The following is an 18,841-nucleotide window of genomic DNA, read 5'->3' as shown; positions in this document are numbered from 1 at the left end:
TGCATTTAAGTGATTGATACATCCCTCCACACCAAAAGTTCTTTCAGTGCGGGTGAAAATGGTTGATCAATACCTAAGTTTAAGAAACAATCTTCTGTGGGCAGCCACAATCCTTCAAATGTCTTTATTAAAGTTTACTTCCTTCTATTCAGATGGCATTTTTGCTCAGTGTAGATGAATTACTGTAAAGACTGCTCAGTAGGTATGGCATTCCTTTCAGAGAACTGTAAAGGTTAAGGCCAGCTAGAGCTTACTGCAAACTGGAAAGACAGTTTAGTACTTCTTATCTAGTGTTATTCTCACCAGGGTTTTTTCATTGCTTTTCTCCAACAAGCTCTTCATTCATGGGGGGCTTGGTCATTACAACTATTTAAGTATTGTGGACTTTTTAAAAACAAAATACTTCTAACACTAAAAGCATAGAGCCTTTAAAAACTGATATATCATTCATGTCAAAACGAAAAAACAAAAGGAAAGGTGACTCCTAAATCCCTAGTCAGCTGAAGTTCAAAGTCATCAAACACTGCAAATTGCTCTGATACAGTAAAAAAGGGAGCCAAGACTTGACATGATTCAGGCAGTTCTATTTTAATGGTGATCTAATAAGTGCTGGCTTGCCATTTATATCAACCTGGAGATACTTTGCTTCTTTCCCTTTTCCTTGAAATATGGTCACATTACCCATTTTGTGCACTTTATTCCTTTATGCATTTTCAAGACAGCCAAATCTTTTTATGACGATTTCTCCCAAATTACCAACTTTCAATTATTGAGCTGACTGCAGGATGCAGACTCTATGGCAACCCATAATTGCTCAAATCTGGGTCACAAAAAATCCCAGAAATGTTGACTAGAAGAGACTCCTGGAATCCAGCTTTCTGCTCAGAGCAGAACTATCACCAGCACCAGATCAGGTCAGGTAGGGCTTTGTCTGGTCACATTTCAGAAACCTCCAGTGATGGAGATCCAGCAAGCAGCCAGTTTTCTCTTTCATTCTTTTGCATACATTTAGAGTGATCTTCAACCCTCCACACTTCTAAGCAAATGTGCTGTATGGTACAAGCATCATAAAGATGCAGCAACTGTGCCTGTCAGTTGTATTATTTTGTAAATTGGTGGGACCATGTTTCCCCTTTCATTCTATTTCAGTATTCCCATCTTATTTTGTTGGCAACCATTTCTCCATCTGTACACAGCCTGTGAAATTATAGACTGCGAGCCTAATGAGCCTGTATCAGTCACCACTTCTCCAACAGAAAAACTCTTAAATGCAAATTGATGTTTTAACTTTAACAAACAAAGCCTCCACATGACAACACTGTACCCTGTTCATTTGTCTCTTGCTGCCATTCCCATACAGTTCAGGGTACACAGTGGCTTAGGTTTCTGACTAATTCAGATCACTTGTGCCCTGCTAACAATAGCTTGGAGTGAAACGGGAATCTGGAAGTTGAGTGTTTTTCACTTTGTTAGCAGGAAGGGTTTGCAGATTCCTTGGTAAACTGCTCATTTCTTTGCCCTCATTTGGGTCTACATCTCAGTCCGGCCTGTCTCGTACCACTGCTAAGCACACACTATGTACGAGGATGTTTTAGCTCCTAGAAAGGCTGGGTAATTTTCTGTATTACCACCTAGGAACAAGTGGTGGCTTGAAAAAACCATCATCCATAAAAACAGTGTATTTATCTGTTCCGAAACAGTGGCCAAGGTGAAAAGCAACATATTTTTTATGGCCTCGTGAAGTCTTCCTGCTGTCTCCGGCCTTGGCCACAGGGTGGCTTCCTCTGTCTTCAAACCTGCTCCTGGTCCTCTGGTGAGGTAGTAGAAAAACGCAAGTGATCACCATGGAAAGAAAACGGCAAACATCCAAGTCACCACAGCAAGAAAAGCCTTCCAACATCAGCGAGGGAAGAATTCATGCACAATTCAAGCACACCAAGCTCTCACATTTCCCACCACATTTCAAGAAAACACGTGGTTATCTACCTTTTTCCCTTTGGGTATGAGACACCTGGAGAAATTAAGAGGAGCAGGTACCGTGTTGTAAAACCACATGTCCATTTCATTCCACTGGGGAAACTCCAAATAAAGGAAGTAATTCCAGAACAGTGATTTTCTATCTTTTCTCCCACTTTGCATGGCACGGTGCCATCAGAGGGAGCCGCTGTGAGCTTTTGTGTGTCCTGCTTCTACCACTGACAAGTACTACACACCCAACTTTAGCTGCTTCCCCTCTGCCCTGAAGTTAGACCTGATAGTTTGATGTTACAGCACCCGTGTTGTGGTTTAAGCCCAGCTGGAAAATAAGCACCACACAGCCCCTCACTCAACCTCCCTCTCTCACCCCCACCCTGCTGGAATGGGGAGGAGAAAAAACAGTGAAACTTGTAGGTCGAGATAAGAACAGTTTAATAGTTGAAAACAAAGTAAAATACAGTAATAATGGTAAATAATTATGGTAATAAAAAGGGAAAGGAAAAAATCCAAACAAGTGATGCACAATACAATCATTCACCACCTCTTCACCAATGCCAGACCTCCTTCCCAAACCCAGATCAGCCCACCTTCTGGGTAACTCCTCCCAATTTATATGCCGGGGAATATCCAGTGGAATATCCCTTTGGCCATCTTGGGTCACCTGCCCCAGCTATGCTCCCTCAGTTTCTTTTGTGCACCTCCTCACTGGCAGAGCGTGACACACACACACAAATCCTTGAATTACAACGTTATTTCTCATTCTGAACCCAAAACACAGCACTGTGCCAGCTACTGAGAAGAAATGAACTGCACCCCAGCCGAAACCAGGACACAAGGGGAAGCACTCCAGCACATGAAACAAGCCATGGACGGGCCACAAACCCACAGTGCTGCATCAAACCCCTGCGGTGGGCGAGGACCCGTCTTTGGGCATCTCCCTGCGGAGAGGTTCTGGGCTTAAGGCTCCTTAAGAGGGGCGGCTACAAAGGCGAACAGCCCATCCCTGCTCCCGGGGTCGGGCTCCTGCAAGGGGGGGCACCGGGAGGGCTGCGGGCGGAAAAGGGGTATCCCGGGAGTATCCCAGCTGGCTGCCCCGCCCAGGCAGCGCCCCTTGCCCGCAGATCGGGAAGCCGGGAGGCCGGGCGGCAGCGTTGCCCTAAGGTAGGATTGGCGCCGTCCCCGTCCGCCGGGGCGCAGGCAGGCGGCACCTGGGGCAGGGCTGGGAGCGGGGATTGACACCCCCTCTGAACGCAGAGCCTTTGTGTGCAGGCCATGCGGAGGAAGGAGCCTGAGGAGGAGAGGACAGGAGGCAGCTCGGAGCAGGGGAGCGCCGGCGTGTCCCTTTTGTTACCATCCCTGTGTGCTCGCATCCCTTACTGATGATGCAGTTTCCGCCGCTTCCCACCTGCCGCAGAGCAGACGCCTGTCTTGCCGCAGCTCCCACCCGCTGCCTCCGGTCGCAGCACCTTTGCACCCGTGCCCCGTGGAAATTCCTTGTTGCCAAAAGCCACGTCGCGCTCGCCCTCTCCTGTACGCCCCCTCCTCGGTGTCCTTCCCATTCCGCTCCCTGTCCCCGTCCACCCGCTCCCCAGCCGGGCGCGGAGCTGCGCAGGAAGGCGGTCGTTCTCTCCATGAACAAACCTGACAGTGCGGGGAAGGGGGGGCTCCCGTCGCGCCCAAGAGAAATGCGTGCAGCTGCATGCTGAACCGCTTTCTCTGATTAAAAAAAAAAAAAAAAAAATCCTCACCTTTTGACTTTACTGCAAGCGTTATCTATCCCCCCAAAAAATAGCTGGGGAGAGGAGGGTTTGAACGCTGCCTTCTAAATTTGGAGTTTATGCTGTTGTGCCCGGCACGACCATGTGGAGAGCTACTTGGTGGCAAGTCAGGAGCACGAGAAGCTGAAAGGATGGAGCTCCCATAACCCCTACACCTTTGTAAAGCCATGAGAGGAACAGAGATGAGTGTTTGGAAGAGAAAATGAGTAGCCAAGGTAAAGAACATCTGTTGTAGGATCCAGCTACAAAAATATGCTATCACAATACTAAAGCCGGGGCCCCAGGAACAGTGTGGTGTGTTTGCAAAGCCCCTGATTTGGATATCCTGCATATCTAGTTTTAGTAAAGCTGTGGATGTTGCCTGCAGTAAATCCACATGCCCCTGTTTCAGTTTCCACATTCAAGCAATAACCCAATACATGTGCTTCTGCAAGTAACAGATGAAATCCCTGCAGGAAGGTCTCCTCTGTTGATGAGGTTTGTCCCCTCCTTTCACAGAGATGTGACTGTGATCATAGGAATCTTTCTCCAGACTATCCTGTTAATTGTACAAAGGTTATCTGCTTTCTGCTGAGCTGCTTAGCAAATCTGAGCATAGCAGCTGTGTGTCAGTGGCAACCCAAGCTAGGAAGCTTTGGCAGGGTCAGAAGGGAACTCTTCCTTGTACTTCGTCTGCCTGCTTAGATGTTTCCCGGGGTGGTGATCATTGGGCATTTGTCAGGTGCTGGTACCACCTTTGAAATGCTGGTGGATTTGCTCCTCCAAAGTTCCTGTTTGTTGACAGCTTCCAGAGCAAAACCCTTCTGTTTGTGGTGAATTGCCTGGGGGAAAGGTCTGTGTGTGGATATGGTTCTGACTTCTCCTGCTCTGGAGTGGGGGTGGCCCATCTGGTACACACTGCAGCATGTAAATAGCTTGGTTGGATTGTTCTGCCAGACTGTTGCAGCAGAAATTCTCGGTAGTGGCAAAATCCTGAGAGCTGCGGGGCTGCAGAAAGCAACCTACCTTTGTCTATTGCCTCAGAAACAACCCATCTGCAGGGGTGGTCCACTTCAGCTTCAGCAAATATTTTAAGTAGGGACTGAGATTATTAGCTTTGAAGGTTTGGGAGTTTTTTTGTTATTTTGTTGGGTTGATTTTGAGGGGGGAGGTTTTTTTGCTAAGGCTTCTTTTGTGCTTGTCTGATTATCTTTTTCTTCATGGTTCTTCAGAGTAAGACTGCAGTCTGTCTCTTTTGCTTGCTAACTTTCTTTCTATCCAGCTTTGCCACATAGGATAAAAGACTCCAAGACTGGTGGTTTTGTGGTCACTGGCATTCAAGGTCCAAAACCGTTCCATTCATCTGAGCTGTCTCCTTGATTCTGACACAATCCAGTCCCTTATTAAAATACCCATTGTTAAATAACTGGTTTTGGTGGATGAAGCAGTCCAGGACCAGGCACCCATCAGTTTGCTGTGTTTATTTGCACCAGCGCTCATCTGTCCAGTTAAGTCAATGCCATCTGGAGCCTGAGCGGTTGTCCAGAGGTATTGGTTGTCCAGAGAGATTGGTAGCTTGAAGATGAGTACAGCATCTTTGAAGTGATGCAAACTGGTATTAAGTACCTATAAAGAATCAAAGAGGGGGGAAAGAAAGTAATGTGTTAAATGCTTTAAAAATATTCCTGTACGTGATCTCAGCTTTACCTGTGGTGCACGTTGCTCTCTGGGTATAGATTCATCCCCATGGTATCCCTTCCCTGACATCTTTGATTCTTACTTTTTAAAATAAAGTGGGATTTTTCTTACCAGTGTATTTTCCCTGTCCTTCTGCCTTTTTTTCTGCAGCAACTGCTAACTGCTGTTGCTTACTGTTTGTCTGGGTTTGGCCTCAAAGTAATAAATAGTGATGGAAAAATTCTTGTCTTGGGTGATGATGGCATTTGTAAGAGCACCCTGCCCGAGAGTTGCATTCATGGTGGTTGTTGGAGCTCAGCAGGGATGCCAGGCTGGCATCTGAGAGAATACAGCTAGAGCAGACAAGACATCAGATTGCTTTTTTTGGGGGTCTTTCTCCCCTAGCCTGAGAATCTTAGAGGAGAAAGAAGAGGTGAGTTAGCAAGTAAGAAAATCCAGTTCTGGTGTCTAAAAAGTAATTTTGTATTTAAAATACTCTTAGGAGAGTAATAAGTCTTTTGGTTGTCATTATTAAGGAAGTGTAAGTATGGCTGGTTTTCCTCTTTGCTTACACCTGTATCTGTGATTGCTGTCAACCAGTTCAGAGTCCGACACGTCTGGTCCGTGTCCTAATGTGGATCAGTTATTAGAAACGAGGCAGCTCTGAGTCCCTTTTAAGGGAAGTTCTTCAGCGGCAGCTCCACCTGCTTCAAACACCAGTGGCTGCACACGGGCGAGTGGCCCTACAAGTGCCCGGCCTGCGGGAAGAGCTTCAGCCAGCACTCCTGCCTCCTGCAGCACCAGCGGGCCCACGCCGGCATCCTGCCCTACACCTGCAGGCAGGTGGGAAGTGTTTTGGGCAGAGCTCCGACCTCCTTAACCACACCCGTACCCACACTGGAGAGAGGCCTTACAAGTGCAGCCAGTGCGGCCGGGGCTTCAGCAGCAACTCCAACCTCATCAAGCACACCCGCATCCACACTGGGGAGCAGCCCTACCACTGCTGCCAGGGCGGGCAGAGCTTCTGCTTCCAGCCCCAGCTGATGCGCCACCAGAAACACCAAGCAGGGTAGCTGGTGGAGAGGAGAAAGCTGTATGGACCATAGGAAGCATCCTAGTGCTGGGAAGGTGTAAAGCTGCTCCCTGAACATCTCGCACGGGGTGTGAATTTTGGGGGAGAGAACCCTCAGAGCCTGTCCCCTTTGCTTCTGGATAAATCTGTTTGTGAGTAGTGAGCACTGCCCAGATGCTGGAGCAAAGAACTAGTGAATGTTCATTGTGGTGTTGGTGGTTGTCCTGAAGCCCCTCTTGTAGGGATGAGGTACTTTCATGGTACAGTACGTTCAAGGCCGTTCAAGGCAAACGCAGAGACGTTCCAAGGATCAGTCCCTCTTTCTGCTATTTCTAGTGGGGAGTGCTTTTTATCCCAAAAAACACCAGCTAAAGTTTGTACAAACTGGCTAGGGTTTCCCTCGCAGTAAGGCCACAGCCTGGGATGACTGCTTCCCACAGAACCTTCATGTCTCCCGTGCTGGTGTACATGGTTTTAGATGGCGTTAGGATTTATTTATTTGAAACCCCCACAACACTGTGCTGGGTGCCTCTGTGTACGTGTTGTGGGCCCAGCTGATGCTGCTTTGGGGCCACATCCATGGAATGGGGTTGCTGGGTTGTATCACTGTTAAATTACATTGCTGTCTGATGGCTTAGTCCTCATCAGCAATTAAGTAAATTAACACTCTAATTATGTATTTCTCTCAAATTCTTGTTTAGGTGCTTTTGTGGGTGGCACTTTATGAATGTTTTTATAAGGTTTTTAAAATTATTTGGGATTAATTTTTTAATTGCAGTCTTTTAATTGTCGGGTGATGAACAGAAAAAGGATGACATTTGAAAAATAAGCTGTGTCAGACTTCGACTTTATATGAAATGTTAAACATTATTTCTTGCATAAAACTTTTTAATTTGAACACTATGGTTGTGAGTTGTTAATGATTACAAAGAGGTAATCATGAAACTGATATCTAGAATTTCTGTGATATTTTTGTGAGGGAGTTTGACGATTTTAATAATGACTTTCTAAGGAATATGGGGGAGGCAGGATTCTGAGAAAGCAGAAGGAACTGACCTCTGAAGAGATCTTCTCCACTTTGAAGAGGAGAACACTACTACTGGGAGTCTGTCCTTAAAAGGAATTTCTAGCTCAGGCGACCGCTTGGTACGGGGGAGGAGAGAACTGGCAGTAATAACAAAGATGTTAATATCTCTAGCAGGAAGAACTCCCTGTAATGAACGTGGCAGCGTATACTGAAATGCCTGTTCCACCCACAGAGACAAACAGGAAGAAACCGTAGTGTGCCTCAGGCGAGAAAACAAAGAGGTCAAATCTGTTGTGCTGAAGGATTTTTGTTTTCAGTGCCTCATACAAGGCCTGGTGAGCTCTCACACAGAGCTGAGCTGCCAAATGGGGGAGATCACTTAGGGCAAAGAGAATGCCCAGCATGAAGAACACAGGATCATGGGGAAATGAGCAGGCTGTGACCAGAGTATGACTGGAATTGCTGGCTGAGCAATGTGGATACATCCATACCTCCCCTGTCCACCAACTGCTACCCCAAAGGGCCCAGCTTCATGCTCCATTGGCAGTAGATCTGGTTTCCGTCATTTGGTCTCAGTCTACTGCCACCTTCTCCCCTAGAGTCTGAATTAATACAGCTATGCTGAGTAAGTGTTCTCGTGCTCCAGGATCCATAAGGGGACCCACACTTCTTAAATGACAGACACCAAAGGGTTCATTTTCAACTCTAGTAGTCCAGTCTAGACCACAGCCTTACAAGGAGCAGGGTACATACCACTGAGAGCTCTGAGTCAGAGAACAGACTGGCCAAAAAAAAGAATGAAATAACATGGCCAATATTGCTGTTAGTTCCCAAGAAATACATCACTTAAGATGTTTGTTGCTTTTCCTTCTTCTTTTTTTTTATGTTTCTGGAAAGGACTAGACCTGGAAAAGCCTGGCACATTTCACTTGTTGTTTCTGCATTCCCAGCCCCAGTTGGAGACGCATCCATTGCCACAATGGGAAAGCAGATGGTCAGGGACTAAGAAGCCAGGTTCGCTCCCTGGGGCCCTATTACACACTGGTGTAGACATAACCTAGAGGTACTAATCAGCTGAGTGAGATGATCGGTATTCATGCACAGCATTTTTGTGTTGCCACTTGATGTGTTAAAAGCACACCAGCATGTTCCCCTTCACTTTGCTCCTGTGTTTGAATTTAGTGCTTATCTGCAGGCAGCTGTTCTCTTTTTCTCCTCCCAGGCTCTCCCTACCAGCTGCTTCATAAACACCGGTGTCCTCGCTCATTAACCTAAACTCTTTTTCCAGTATTTTGACCATGGATTCTTTTTGTTTTTCCCATTAATCTGAACAAACCTAATCATGAAATCGGTGTAATTGAGATGCTCAAATGAGAAATCAGTCAAGCTTGGCTGCGAGGTCTGCTTCTTAATCGATTTGCTTGCAAGTGAAGTTGAGCTTTTCACAGAAGTGTGTGGATCTCGGATCTCCACAGCAATACTTGGGATGCCATCCATACTCTGCCTTTCAAAGGTGTTTTTGAAGTAGTACAAAACTATTCTTCTGCTCGTCAAACACATTTTGAAATGTGTTCTCTACATGCTGAACATGTTCAAGTGTTGAACTTTTAGACTTATAATTCTCTTGAAATCCTCTAAAACCCCTTGTTGTTGGGAGCTTTTTAACTCCAGGCTCCTTGATGTGATGAGGGAAGTTGGGACACTTAGGAATTGTTTCAGCTACAATTCAGCATCTCTGCTTAATTAAGAAGTGTTTCTCGTCGTGATGACAGACTGTCCATGGTGACATCTTGATGACAGAGCTCTGCTGCAGAAGCTTTCCCTTTACAACTATTCACAAGAACCAGCCTAGGCTGCATTTTACTGGAACTGGAGAGTAAAATTTTGCACTCAGGCACCATACTGACTTGAGAGAAGGCAGCCCCGGATCTTTCTTCTGAGAAGCAAGGACAAAAATTTATATAAATATGAAAACATATTTCTATTTAAAGGAAAAAAGAAAGTTTTAAAATTAACAAAAAACCCCCAAACACATTTCACCATTTCACTCCCCCAGTACTAATTAAAACATACCTTAGGCTCAGAGCTCACTACCCACACAAGTTCTGTCACTGTCCATCAGGTGAAGGCCTATTTATGCATAAGACCGAGTGCTCTCCAAGTCTTGGCAGCTCAGTTCTGCAAAGATGTAGGTTCCAAGTAGCATCAGGTGGTTCTGACTGCCAGGATTGCACACTGCAGTCTCTGTAAATCAGCTGCACTGGGATGCACCTGCACTGTGGTTTTACTAATTTGAGTAGTTTGTACTTTTTCAGGAATCCCAAGCACTTGGCTATGCTAATGGTTCCACCTCAAGGAGCTTGGACTCTGAGGTCTAAAGAAAAATATTCTAGGTACCAGCCCCACACATCCTCTCTGCATGCACTGATCTCCACTTTACTGGATGTCAAAGCCCCTTGCCAAAACTTGTGATTCTGAGGTGAGCAGGACTGAGGCCTGTAGCAACACACACTGTGGCTTTGCCAGGAAGCAGGGAACTTTAAGAGACTAAATTAATTAATCATTTAGCAGGCTCTTGAGTGCAAAATGTGACCACTTGGAGCTCTGCCTCTCACTACCCTGGAGTACCTATTCAGAGACAAGTGCACTGAATGATGTGTTGCTCAAAGAGAAGATGTGATAACTGGGACATGAAAATCACCCACACCTGCTCTGGAGAGGCTGATGGAAACCAATTTGAGATGTAAACAGAAAGGATTTCTGTCACACAGTGAGGACTAAATGAAAACACCACACCTGCTGTAATAAATGGTCCTGTGCCACTTTAGGCAATTTTTTCAGGCTCATTTCTCTAATTCTGAAATGGCCCTGAAATCAAAACCTGAAATACAAACCTGTCTACAGCCAAGAGCTCTGGACCAGCTGTGTCTTGGCACAGAAGAGCCTTACCTGTGTGAGGGTTAGCCATGAGTTTACAGAGGGAGCTGCAGGGGCATCTCTGGCTTCTGCCTTGCTGGCACAAACACTTCCCCAGACAGAAGTGACCTCCCACAGAGCTCTGTGCTGGGTGACCTCTCAGTGCTTCTGTTGTCAGGTCTTCCTCACTCCCATTAGTCTTCAAGGTATAGATGGGCAACTTTCCTGCTCCATGTTGGAGGTTTCTGTGGGAGCAGGGGGCGAGCATTGAGGGACGGAGGAGGAATAAAGCTGGCCAAAGAAACTCTGAACACGTTCACATTGGGTCAAATAAAGGATGAGTGACAATTTTCAGAGACAAGTGTTAAGCTTAGAAGCCTTTAACACCACCCCCCCCCCCACTGCATCAGCCTCTTGCCAGGCCTCTGCCTCCCACCGCCTCGACAGGAGCTCCCTTCACCCACCCCCAGGAGCAGCCAAAACATGGCTGGGTAGCCAGCTCTGGGCCCCCAAAATAAGGATCTGGATCTGCTGGAATGAGTCCAGAGGAGGAGACAAAGATAATCAGAGGGCTGATCATGTCTCCTATGAAGATGGGCTGAGAGAGTTGGGGCTGTTAGACCAAAAGAGAGAAGGCTCTGGGGAGACCTCATTGCAGCCTTCCAGTATTTGAAGGGGGCCTAAAGAAAGATGGGGACAATCTTTTTAGCAGGGCCTCTGTGATATGGCAAGAAGTAATGGTATAAACTGAAGAAAGGTTGATTCAGATTAGATATAAGGAACATTTTTTATAATGTGTGTGGAGAAATACTGGCACAGGCTGCCCAGAGAGGTGGTGGATGCCCATTCCCTGAAAACATTTAAGGTCAGGCTGGGTGGGGCTCTGAGCAACCTGATCTAGTTGAAGGTGCCCCTGCTAATTGCACAGGGATTGGATTAGATGACCTTTAAAGATCCCTTTTTACACAAACTATTCTACGATTTGAGAGAGGCATCCAGAGAGGGCCTGAGCTTGCTCAGCTTGACTGGCATTGTCCTAGGAAACAGGTGTCCCTGGATAGCTTCCCTTTCCACAGCCAGGAAACTGAAGAGCCAAGGGATTTCCCTTGCACAGGGAAATACAGACCAGAGCTGTGTGCACTTCTCCTCACCTGAGTGCTGGTAACACCTCTCAGACATGGATCTAAACATGTAAATGCTGTTCAGATTACACCTACAAACAGTGTGAGTCTGAATCCATTATTGATAACATGGAGATGGGATCTGAATGAAGTTGCTTGTTTATGAGAGACAAAAACCATCAGTCCAGGGTACTGCAGGCTCCAGGACAAAGAGGTCATACTACCAAAAGCACATGGAGTTTCTACAGGAAAAAGGTAAATGTTTCCCAATAAAATCCACAGAGAAAAAGTTTTTAAGTCTGCAAAACCAGGGGAGAGTTTGTCCTTTCTGTGAAGTACTGTGGCTCCACAGGGTACTTGCAGGGATTTCTTGTATGAAAGGAGGCTGAGGAAAAAGGGTTAGTTTATGTTATCCTGTGAATGGTATGCAACTTATGAAGGGTCTCCTGCTCCATTTGAAAATGTTTGGTTTATTGTCCTTTAAACAAAAAATGGGTCGAAAACCACTCGTGTAAACTGCTCATTTTTTAGCATAAAGTGAGAAAATTGTTCGTCTGCAGGATAATAAAAAGGCAGATTGGTGGTAGCTTTTCCTGCTTTTATTCTCCATGGTGACAACTCAAAGACAACAACTTTGATACTGTAAGCATGGCAAATGTATAATGCTTGGTAATTGGGGATGAGGATGTGTCTCAAGAAGATATAAAACTGTTACATTTTCATTATAGAGTATTGTTATGTCCTTCTTCCCCTCATACTGAAAATAAGTTCATTACAGGGGAGAAGGACAATCTAAGTAAAATAATGACAGCCAAGTACAGCAAAGAAAGCCACTCACTGTGTGATGGCTGGGAAATGGCTGTGGCAGGCAGCAACAGCAGCAGGGAAAAAACCCAGCTTGTTGGTAAACAGCAAGAGAACAGTACCTCTGAGCTGGGGCTCAAATTTCCTTGGACTGAATTTTGCTTTTAAACTGAGCCTGTCGACTTTTAGTTCACACTTCTAACTCACACGTACCTAAGAACATCTTGGAACTCCACTTGCCTTCCGACTCATTACTTGCTGCTTCTCTCTGCCGCTGTTCTCACCAAGGACAATGAAACCTGAGTGCATTTGCTCCTGCTGTTTGCACTTCACAGCTCTGACTGTAGCTGCCCTGGGGCTGAAAACAATCCTTACTCTTCTTGAAATTATGTTCAGCTTTAATTTTTAAAATGTTTCCAGTAACATTCCTGCTTGGGCTTGAGAGAATATCTGGAGGGTTTGGGGGTTTGTTGTGGGTGTTCTGTAAATTTTTGCTTTTATAGGGGGTAAAAATGTCATTTTACAAAATGCCACTCGTTCTACATCTAAACTGGTCCGGACCCCGAGGCACAACGCTGAACGTTGACTGGAAACAGCCAAAGGAAAGCAGAGGGGTCACAGAGGCACTACAAGCATGACAAAAAATTACAGGCAAAAGGGAGAGGAGGTGATGGGCTCCCTGGCAAAGGTCCCCGCGCAGGCAGGGGGGAATGTCGAAAAGCAATTATAAAGGTCACAAAAGAATTCATATGGGAATTGTGGCGGGTTCCTTCCTTTAGTATTAGCCAAATTTATTCTTTAGATTTTTTCTGCTTCTAACGCTGGCAATCCAGCTGGCATTTCTGACATCATATCAAAATGATACCTGTTCTGTCATATCACATAATGGATCCCTTTCCTGATCTTCCAAGACATGAGAAAGGGACTTTAGGAGCCCCAGGTGATGATGAAGGTGGTTTCAACATCATAACTGTTGCAGAAGGCACATACAGCCAGTGGAGCCCAATGGAGATGCTGCACCACAGAGATTTTGGGAATCATAGGGTCAAATATGCAGCATCTGGCTTATGCCAAAGGTAACCTTGCTGCTCGATCCAGACAAAAAATGAGCTAAAGTCCCTTTAGCTTTTATTTCCTCACATCCTAAAACCTGTACTTAGTGACAAAGAACAGGTCCTCACCCACATCTTTGTGTGGAAGCTTCCTGGAGAAAAAGGAAGACAGCTCCATGTGGTTTCTCAACAATTTCCGCATCATTAAAACTATTTTCAGAATAGCCCAGGCATGCTAAACACTGTGGTGCTGTGTTTATGTACCTGTAACACTTTGTGGCAAGATCTGACTTCTGAAATACTTTGTGATTGTTCCTTCTCATGGATCTATATTTGTACAGCCCAGTGGCTGTCCTGTATCTCAAGAGAAGCAGCTTTGTGAGGAACCTTGGGACTCAAAGAGACAAGAATCCTCTTCCAAAGTATGGAGAGTTCCCAGTCAATTTGCTCAAAACAACCCAGACCTGTAGGAGCAACCTGACCAAGGAAAGCTCTTCTGTGCAATGTCAGATCACTGTTATTGGAGGAATCTGGTACCAGCCCAGCAGTGGCATCCATGTGTGGTTAACCCTCCTGACGCTCCCCAGAGAAAATACTCTGAAACGTCTTCTCTCTTCCCTGCAAAGGGCCACTTCCATCTTACAGTGCCCAATACTTGCTTTACACACTAATTTATCTGGCCAGTTTAAGGTAAACCTGAAGAGGACTGGAGTGTAAAAGTGGTTGACTGCAAAACCAAAAATGTCTTACGTTGCAGGTTAACTGGTGCTGCCCACCTGGAAGAGGACAGAAAGGCACTGTAACTGCAGTCCTTGGCCAGCAGGGACCCAAAGTCACAAGCCAGAATGAAAACCACAATTCAGTGAGCTGTGGAAGGACCGGGACATCTGAGCAGGAGCTGGGACCCCACAGGGAAACTCAGCAGACACAGCTGCCAGTGTTGGCTGCAGGGGAGGAGAGGTGAGCCTGGGGGACAGTGCTGATGGCCCTCTCTGACCTGACTGCAGGAACAAAGGCAGAGATGACCACCAGTGCCCTGTATTACATGCCAGCACAAAGAACTGAATCATTCTGCCTGGCTGTTTCAGGTTATAAATGTTGGAGTTTCTCAGAAATTTAAAATATTCAAAGTGCTAGTTTTGTTAATTTTCCATCTCAGTGGAAATGGAGTGTTCTGAGGATATTCACACTGAAGCCACCCAGTGGAACTTTTACAATGTGCTCTAAAGGAATAATGGGATTGATGAGAAGTCATTATCACTGCTGTTTATTTTCCCATTCCATTATGTCAAAACTTTTTTTCACTAGCCAAGATCACTTTTTTTGGCAGCCAAATCTACCACTGATGCTTGATCCTGCTGTTGTTCTAAGGGTTCTTTTATTTTTAAAGAATTCATTCATCATCTCGGTTGTCTTAGTGAGATGCTGTTGGTTGTTGTGATTTCAAGATCACAAAACTACCCGTGTCCTTCACATGACCCAGACATCCATATCTGGTATGAAAAGGATTTTAATTTTATGCCAGCAATAAAAATTGATAACTGGAAAACTTATAATGATTGGAGACCACATAATAACCAGGCTTGTTATCTTCCAGTGCCAGCATTCTGCAGGTGTTCTGGAAGATGATGCAGACACAAACCATTGCTTCTCTCCTGAAACAGGAAGCTCCTCTTTGGCTCTCCAGCAGCCTCTGGCCCCCTGCTCCCCCATTCAGGAGTCACGGGTCATTAGGGTTGTGTAGCTGTAAAACACTCTACATCACCCCTCGCTTCTTGATTTGGTCCATTTGCTCCTGCTGCTGCTGCAGACACATTTCTAATGGGAAAAAGAAAGATGGCCTGAGGACAGACACTATCAGTAAATGGAAATAATGAAAATGCCTTTCAGATCTGTACAGGGACATGTGAAATCTTAAATTTTAGAGCAAGGTGCTGCCCAGATTTGACTTCAGGGAATTAAGACCTGCTCTTTTTTTTTTTTTTTTTAAGGCTGAAATTCTTATCATCTGGTAAAACTTTTACAATCACTAGTAGTAAAATCTTCAATTGTTTTCCAGCTACGTGGATTGAAGAAATGGGGGAGGGGTTCTTACAGTTTCTTCTATAATTAAAACAGTTTTAAGAGAATTAGTTTGCAACTACTTATTTATAAGCTAGATATACAAATGGCAACTTCTTACACACAGTGTACAGGTGCCCCTAAAGTACAAGCACTGAGCAAACAAAACCAACTCAAATAAATGAGGGGAAGGCTTGTATTTTTAATACACACAACTTATTCCTGAGGGCTTGATCAAATAAACTGCAGTGACTGGGATAAGGGACAGAACATAACGGAAATGAAAAAGAGATTGTGACGCTCCGGCTTTCAGTGTGATTTAAAAGATAGAGGTATTCAGAGACTGTAAAATCAGTTTTGGCCCCTTTCTGACATAGTCATTGTTGCAGATGCCTTTCAAATTTCTATGTAAACTGATCTTCTGGATGTCTGATGGAAAGGATAGCAGGCTAATCTCCCTTAAAATTCATGGCATAAGGGTTCCCAAGGTTTTCAGACTAACAAAACATCAACGTGCCAGTACCGTCATATGTCAGGGATGAAATGTTAATTTAAAACAGCACAAAGTGTGGCTCTGTAGACTCCTCAAGGCCCCAGAGGTCTCGGGTGGCAGCCACCTACCTACTTCTTATTACCTGTACTGGGATTTCCCTAGGAAGACACATCAGTGATGAGAAGAGATGAAAATACTTAACATTTAGTCTCTCCAACCACAATACAAGCTGATGTAGTTGGCATGTAGCTGGCAAATGTAGTTGGTAAGCTGCTCTCCCTATTTGAAAAGTCATGGTAGTCAGGTTCCCTGTGGCTGGTAAAAGGGAAACATCACACCCATGTTTTAGAGGGGTAAAAAAGAGGACCCTACGAAATCTTGATCACTCAGCATCACCTCTAGGATCATGGAACAGATCCTCCTGGAACCTATGTCAAGGCATATGGATGGCAGGGAAGTGATTAGAGACAGCCAGCATGACTTCACCAAGAGCAAATCATGCCTGCTCACTTGGAGGTCTTCTGTGATTGAGTGACTGTACCGAGGGATAAGGAAAGTGCACCTCATGCCATCTACCTTGACTTTTTACCCTCAATAGGGAGGAGGCACTGATTTTCAACTAAAAGAGGGTAATTTTAGAGTAGATACAAGGGAGAAATTCTTTACTATTAGGGTGGTGAGGTACTGGAACAGGCTGCCCAGAGAAACTGCAGATGTCCCATCACTGGAAGTGTTCAAGGTCCAGTTGGACAGGGCTTTGAGCAACCTGATACAGTGGAAGATGTCCCTGCCTATGGCAGAGAGTTGGAACCAGATGTTCTTTAACAGCTACTTCCTGCACAAACAATTCTGTGATTCCATGATTGTATGTCCCTGCAGGCTAATCCTTCTCTGCCAGGAAGACCCAGGACTATGATTTCCAAAACTACAGAGGAATGTGGGAGAAGAAAGCCATCCTTTTACCCATTCACCTTCTCACATGAAAACTGCGCTCTCATCAGATCTATGGAGATTACTCTTCCTCTCCCCTGACCATTCCTGGTGGGTGAACTGACCTGGCAAAGGAGTAATACAGAAATTAATCTATCATTTTTTATGGAGAACTGCAGTGATGTTAATACACCTTGTGTTCAGAACAGTACTACCAGTATCAGCACCTGAGACCAGATAGGTTCCCAAATTCCCAGAGCAACAACAAAGATGTAATTTCAGAGGCTGACAATGTCCATAACACAATAGGGCACCAACTTGTTTCTAGGCATAATAGGGGGCAAGATACTGGCCCTTGAAATGTTCCCATCATCTTCCTTCACATGATGATTTTAGCAGCTAAATAAATGACTGCATAATACATTATGAAAAAAAAGAATGTCAGGCTTCCAAATGGTGTGAATCACTCACTTCTAAATTCAACTATTCCTGAGACAACAGCCAACATCCCAATCAAGGAGAATGAAATGGTTGTAAGCAAAAAGGGTGACTTTCAAAGCTTGTGTCCATCCACAGAGCTTAATTCTTTTTCCACAGCTGTTACTGCTGTCCTCAATGTCTGGAAACAATTCCCAGAATGGAGAGATACCAGTAGCACGGAATGAAGGTCTGCAGCTGCCTTCTCACTGAGACTGTCCCCTTTTTGCTTCTTTAAAAGAAAAAGGCCACTTATTATGCAGGGATGTCTGGTGGTGCTGGAAGCAGAGCGCCAGCGAGGCTAGAGCACTGCTTATGGTACAGTGGAGTAGGTACTCTAGCCTGAAGCTCTACAGGGTCATAGCTCAGCTGCAAGGAAATGCAACTGCATCAAAACGAAACGCAGTTGTGGATAGGGGGGAAACACATCATGCTTTCATCATAACAAAAGCTAATTTGACCCACTTTCAAAACAATACATCAATCTCACCTGAAACTCTCATCACACAATGAAAACTAAATATTGAACAAACCAGCATCATAATTGTCTTTTTCTATTCAGCCCTTATCAAAGTTAACACTTCATCAGTCCTTTTCTTACAGTGTCTGAAAGGATGTGAATTTTCTTTCCCATTTAGGGCCCGATCAGCTGGAGGCAGTCTGCAGCTGTAAGAACAAGGCCTCGTCCCAGCATGGGGATGACACAGAAAAGGCTCTAAGTATGGATGACAATTTTGATCCAGAGAACTGAGGAGGCAGAGAGCAAGAGGTATGCACAGGCCTCCCTCTGCACATGAGACAGGGCAGGAGGTACAAAGGCATCCCCACTTGTAGTTCAGGACTGCAGGGAGGGCTTCAGGGACAGTAGGGAGGTGGCTGCCTTCCAGTGCAGAATGGAGGGCACTGGAAAACTGGAAAAAAAGAAAGCACTGGCCTCATTTTCCTGGCAGATTCCCAGAGCCTCTGGGACCGAGTGCTGTTCATGGCCGTCTCTTACAAAAGGTTCTGCTCCCCTGATGAACCAAACAACTGAAACAGTCCATGGCTGATGGCTGCAAAGGGTCACAGAGTCTTGCTGGTTGCTCTGTATCTTCTCCGCTGCAGTCACCTTGTGATATCCAGCCCATCAATATGAGATGTCCACAACTTCAAACCACAAGGGACATCCTTGTTGGGAAATCATTCTGAGAAGAGAGAGAGAAGACTGAAGTCAGTGGAAGATTTAAGTCAACAGGAAAGCATCCATGGAACAAAGAGACAGACAAAGCTTTGACAGAGACACAACAAAACAGCAACACCTTTGTCCACTCACAACCCATTCCTCTCTCACATATGCTGCTTAAGCTCAGGCCTAACAGCCTAGCTGCTCTAGCGACAAGGTCTCCCTCAAGGAGCAGACTTCAGCCAGATTCCCATTCCTACCAACCATGAACCCATCAGTCCTCACTAGCTGGGACTGTGTCAGGATGTTTTGCAT

At 45.3% G+C, this 18,841-nt stretch overlaps 1 protein-coding gene across 1 annotated transcript in view; it reads right to left on the bottom strand.

Annotated features, from left to right (window-relative positions):
• Positions 1-2,392: 2,392 nt before the first annotated feature.
• The window catches only part of ILDR2 (immunoglobulin like domain containing receptor 2), a 52,915-nt gene continuing 36,466 nt past the window's right edge, over positions 2,393-18,841 (bottom strand). Inside the window, 1 exon segment of the mRNA XM_050331365.1 lies at positions 2,393-18,548. Coding sequence (XP_050187322.1) covers positions 18,513-18,548 — 36 coding nt within the window. The 3' untranslated portion in view covers positions 2,393-18,512.

This window comes from Myiozetetes cayanensis, unplaced genomic scaffold, assembly GCF_022539395.1.
Source record: "Myiozetetes cayanensis isolate MyiCay16 unplaced genomic scaffold, myiCay2020 scf5-8, whole genome shotgun sequence".
Lineage (NCBI taxonomy): Eukaryota > Metazoa > Chordata > Aves > Passeriformes > Tyrannidae > Myiozetetes > Myiozetetes cayanensis.
Note: the sequence above shows the minus strand (reverse complement) of the source record. Positions and strands in the feature narration are given on the sequence as shown.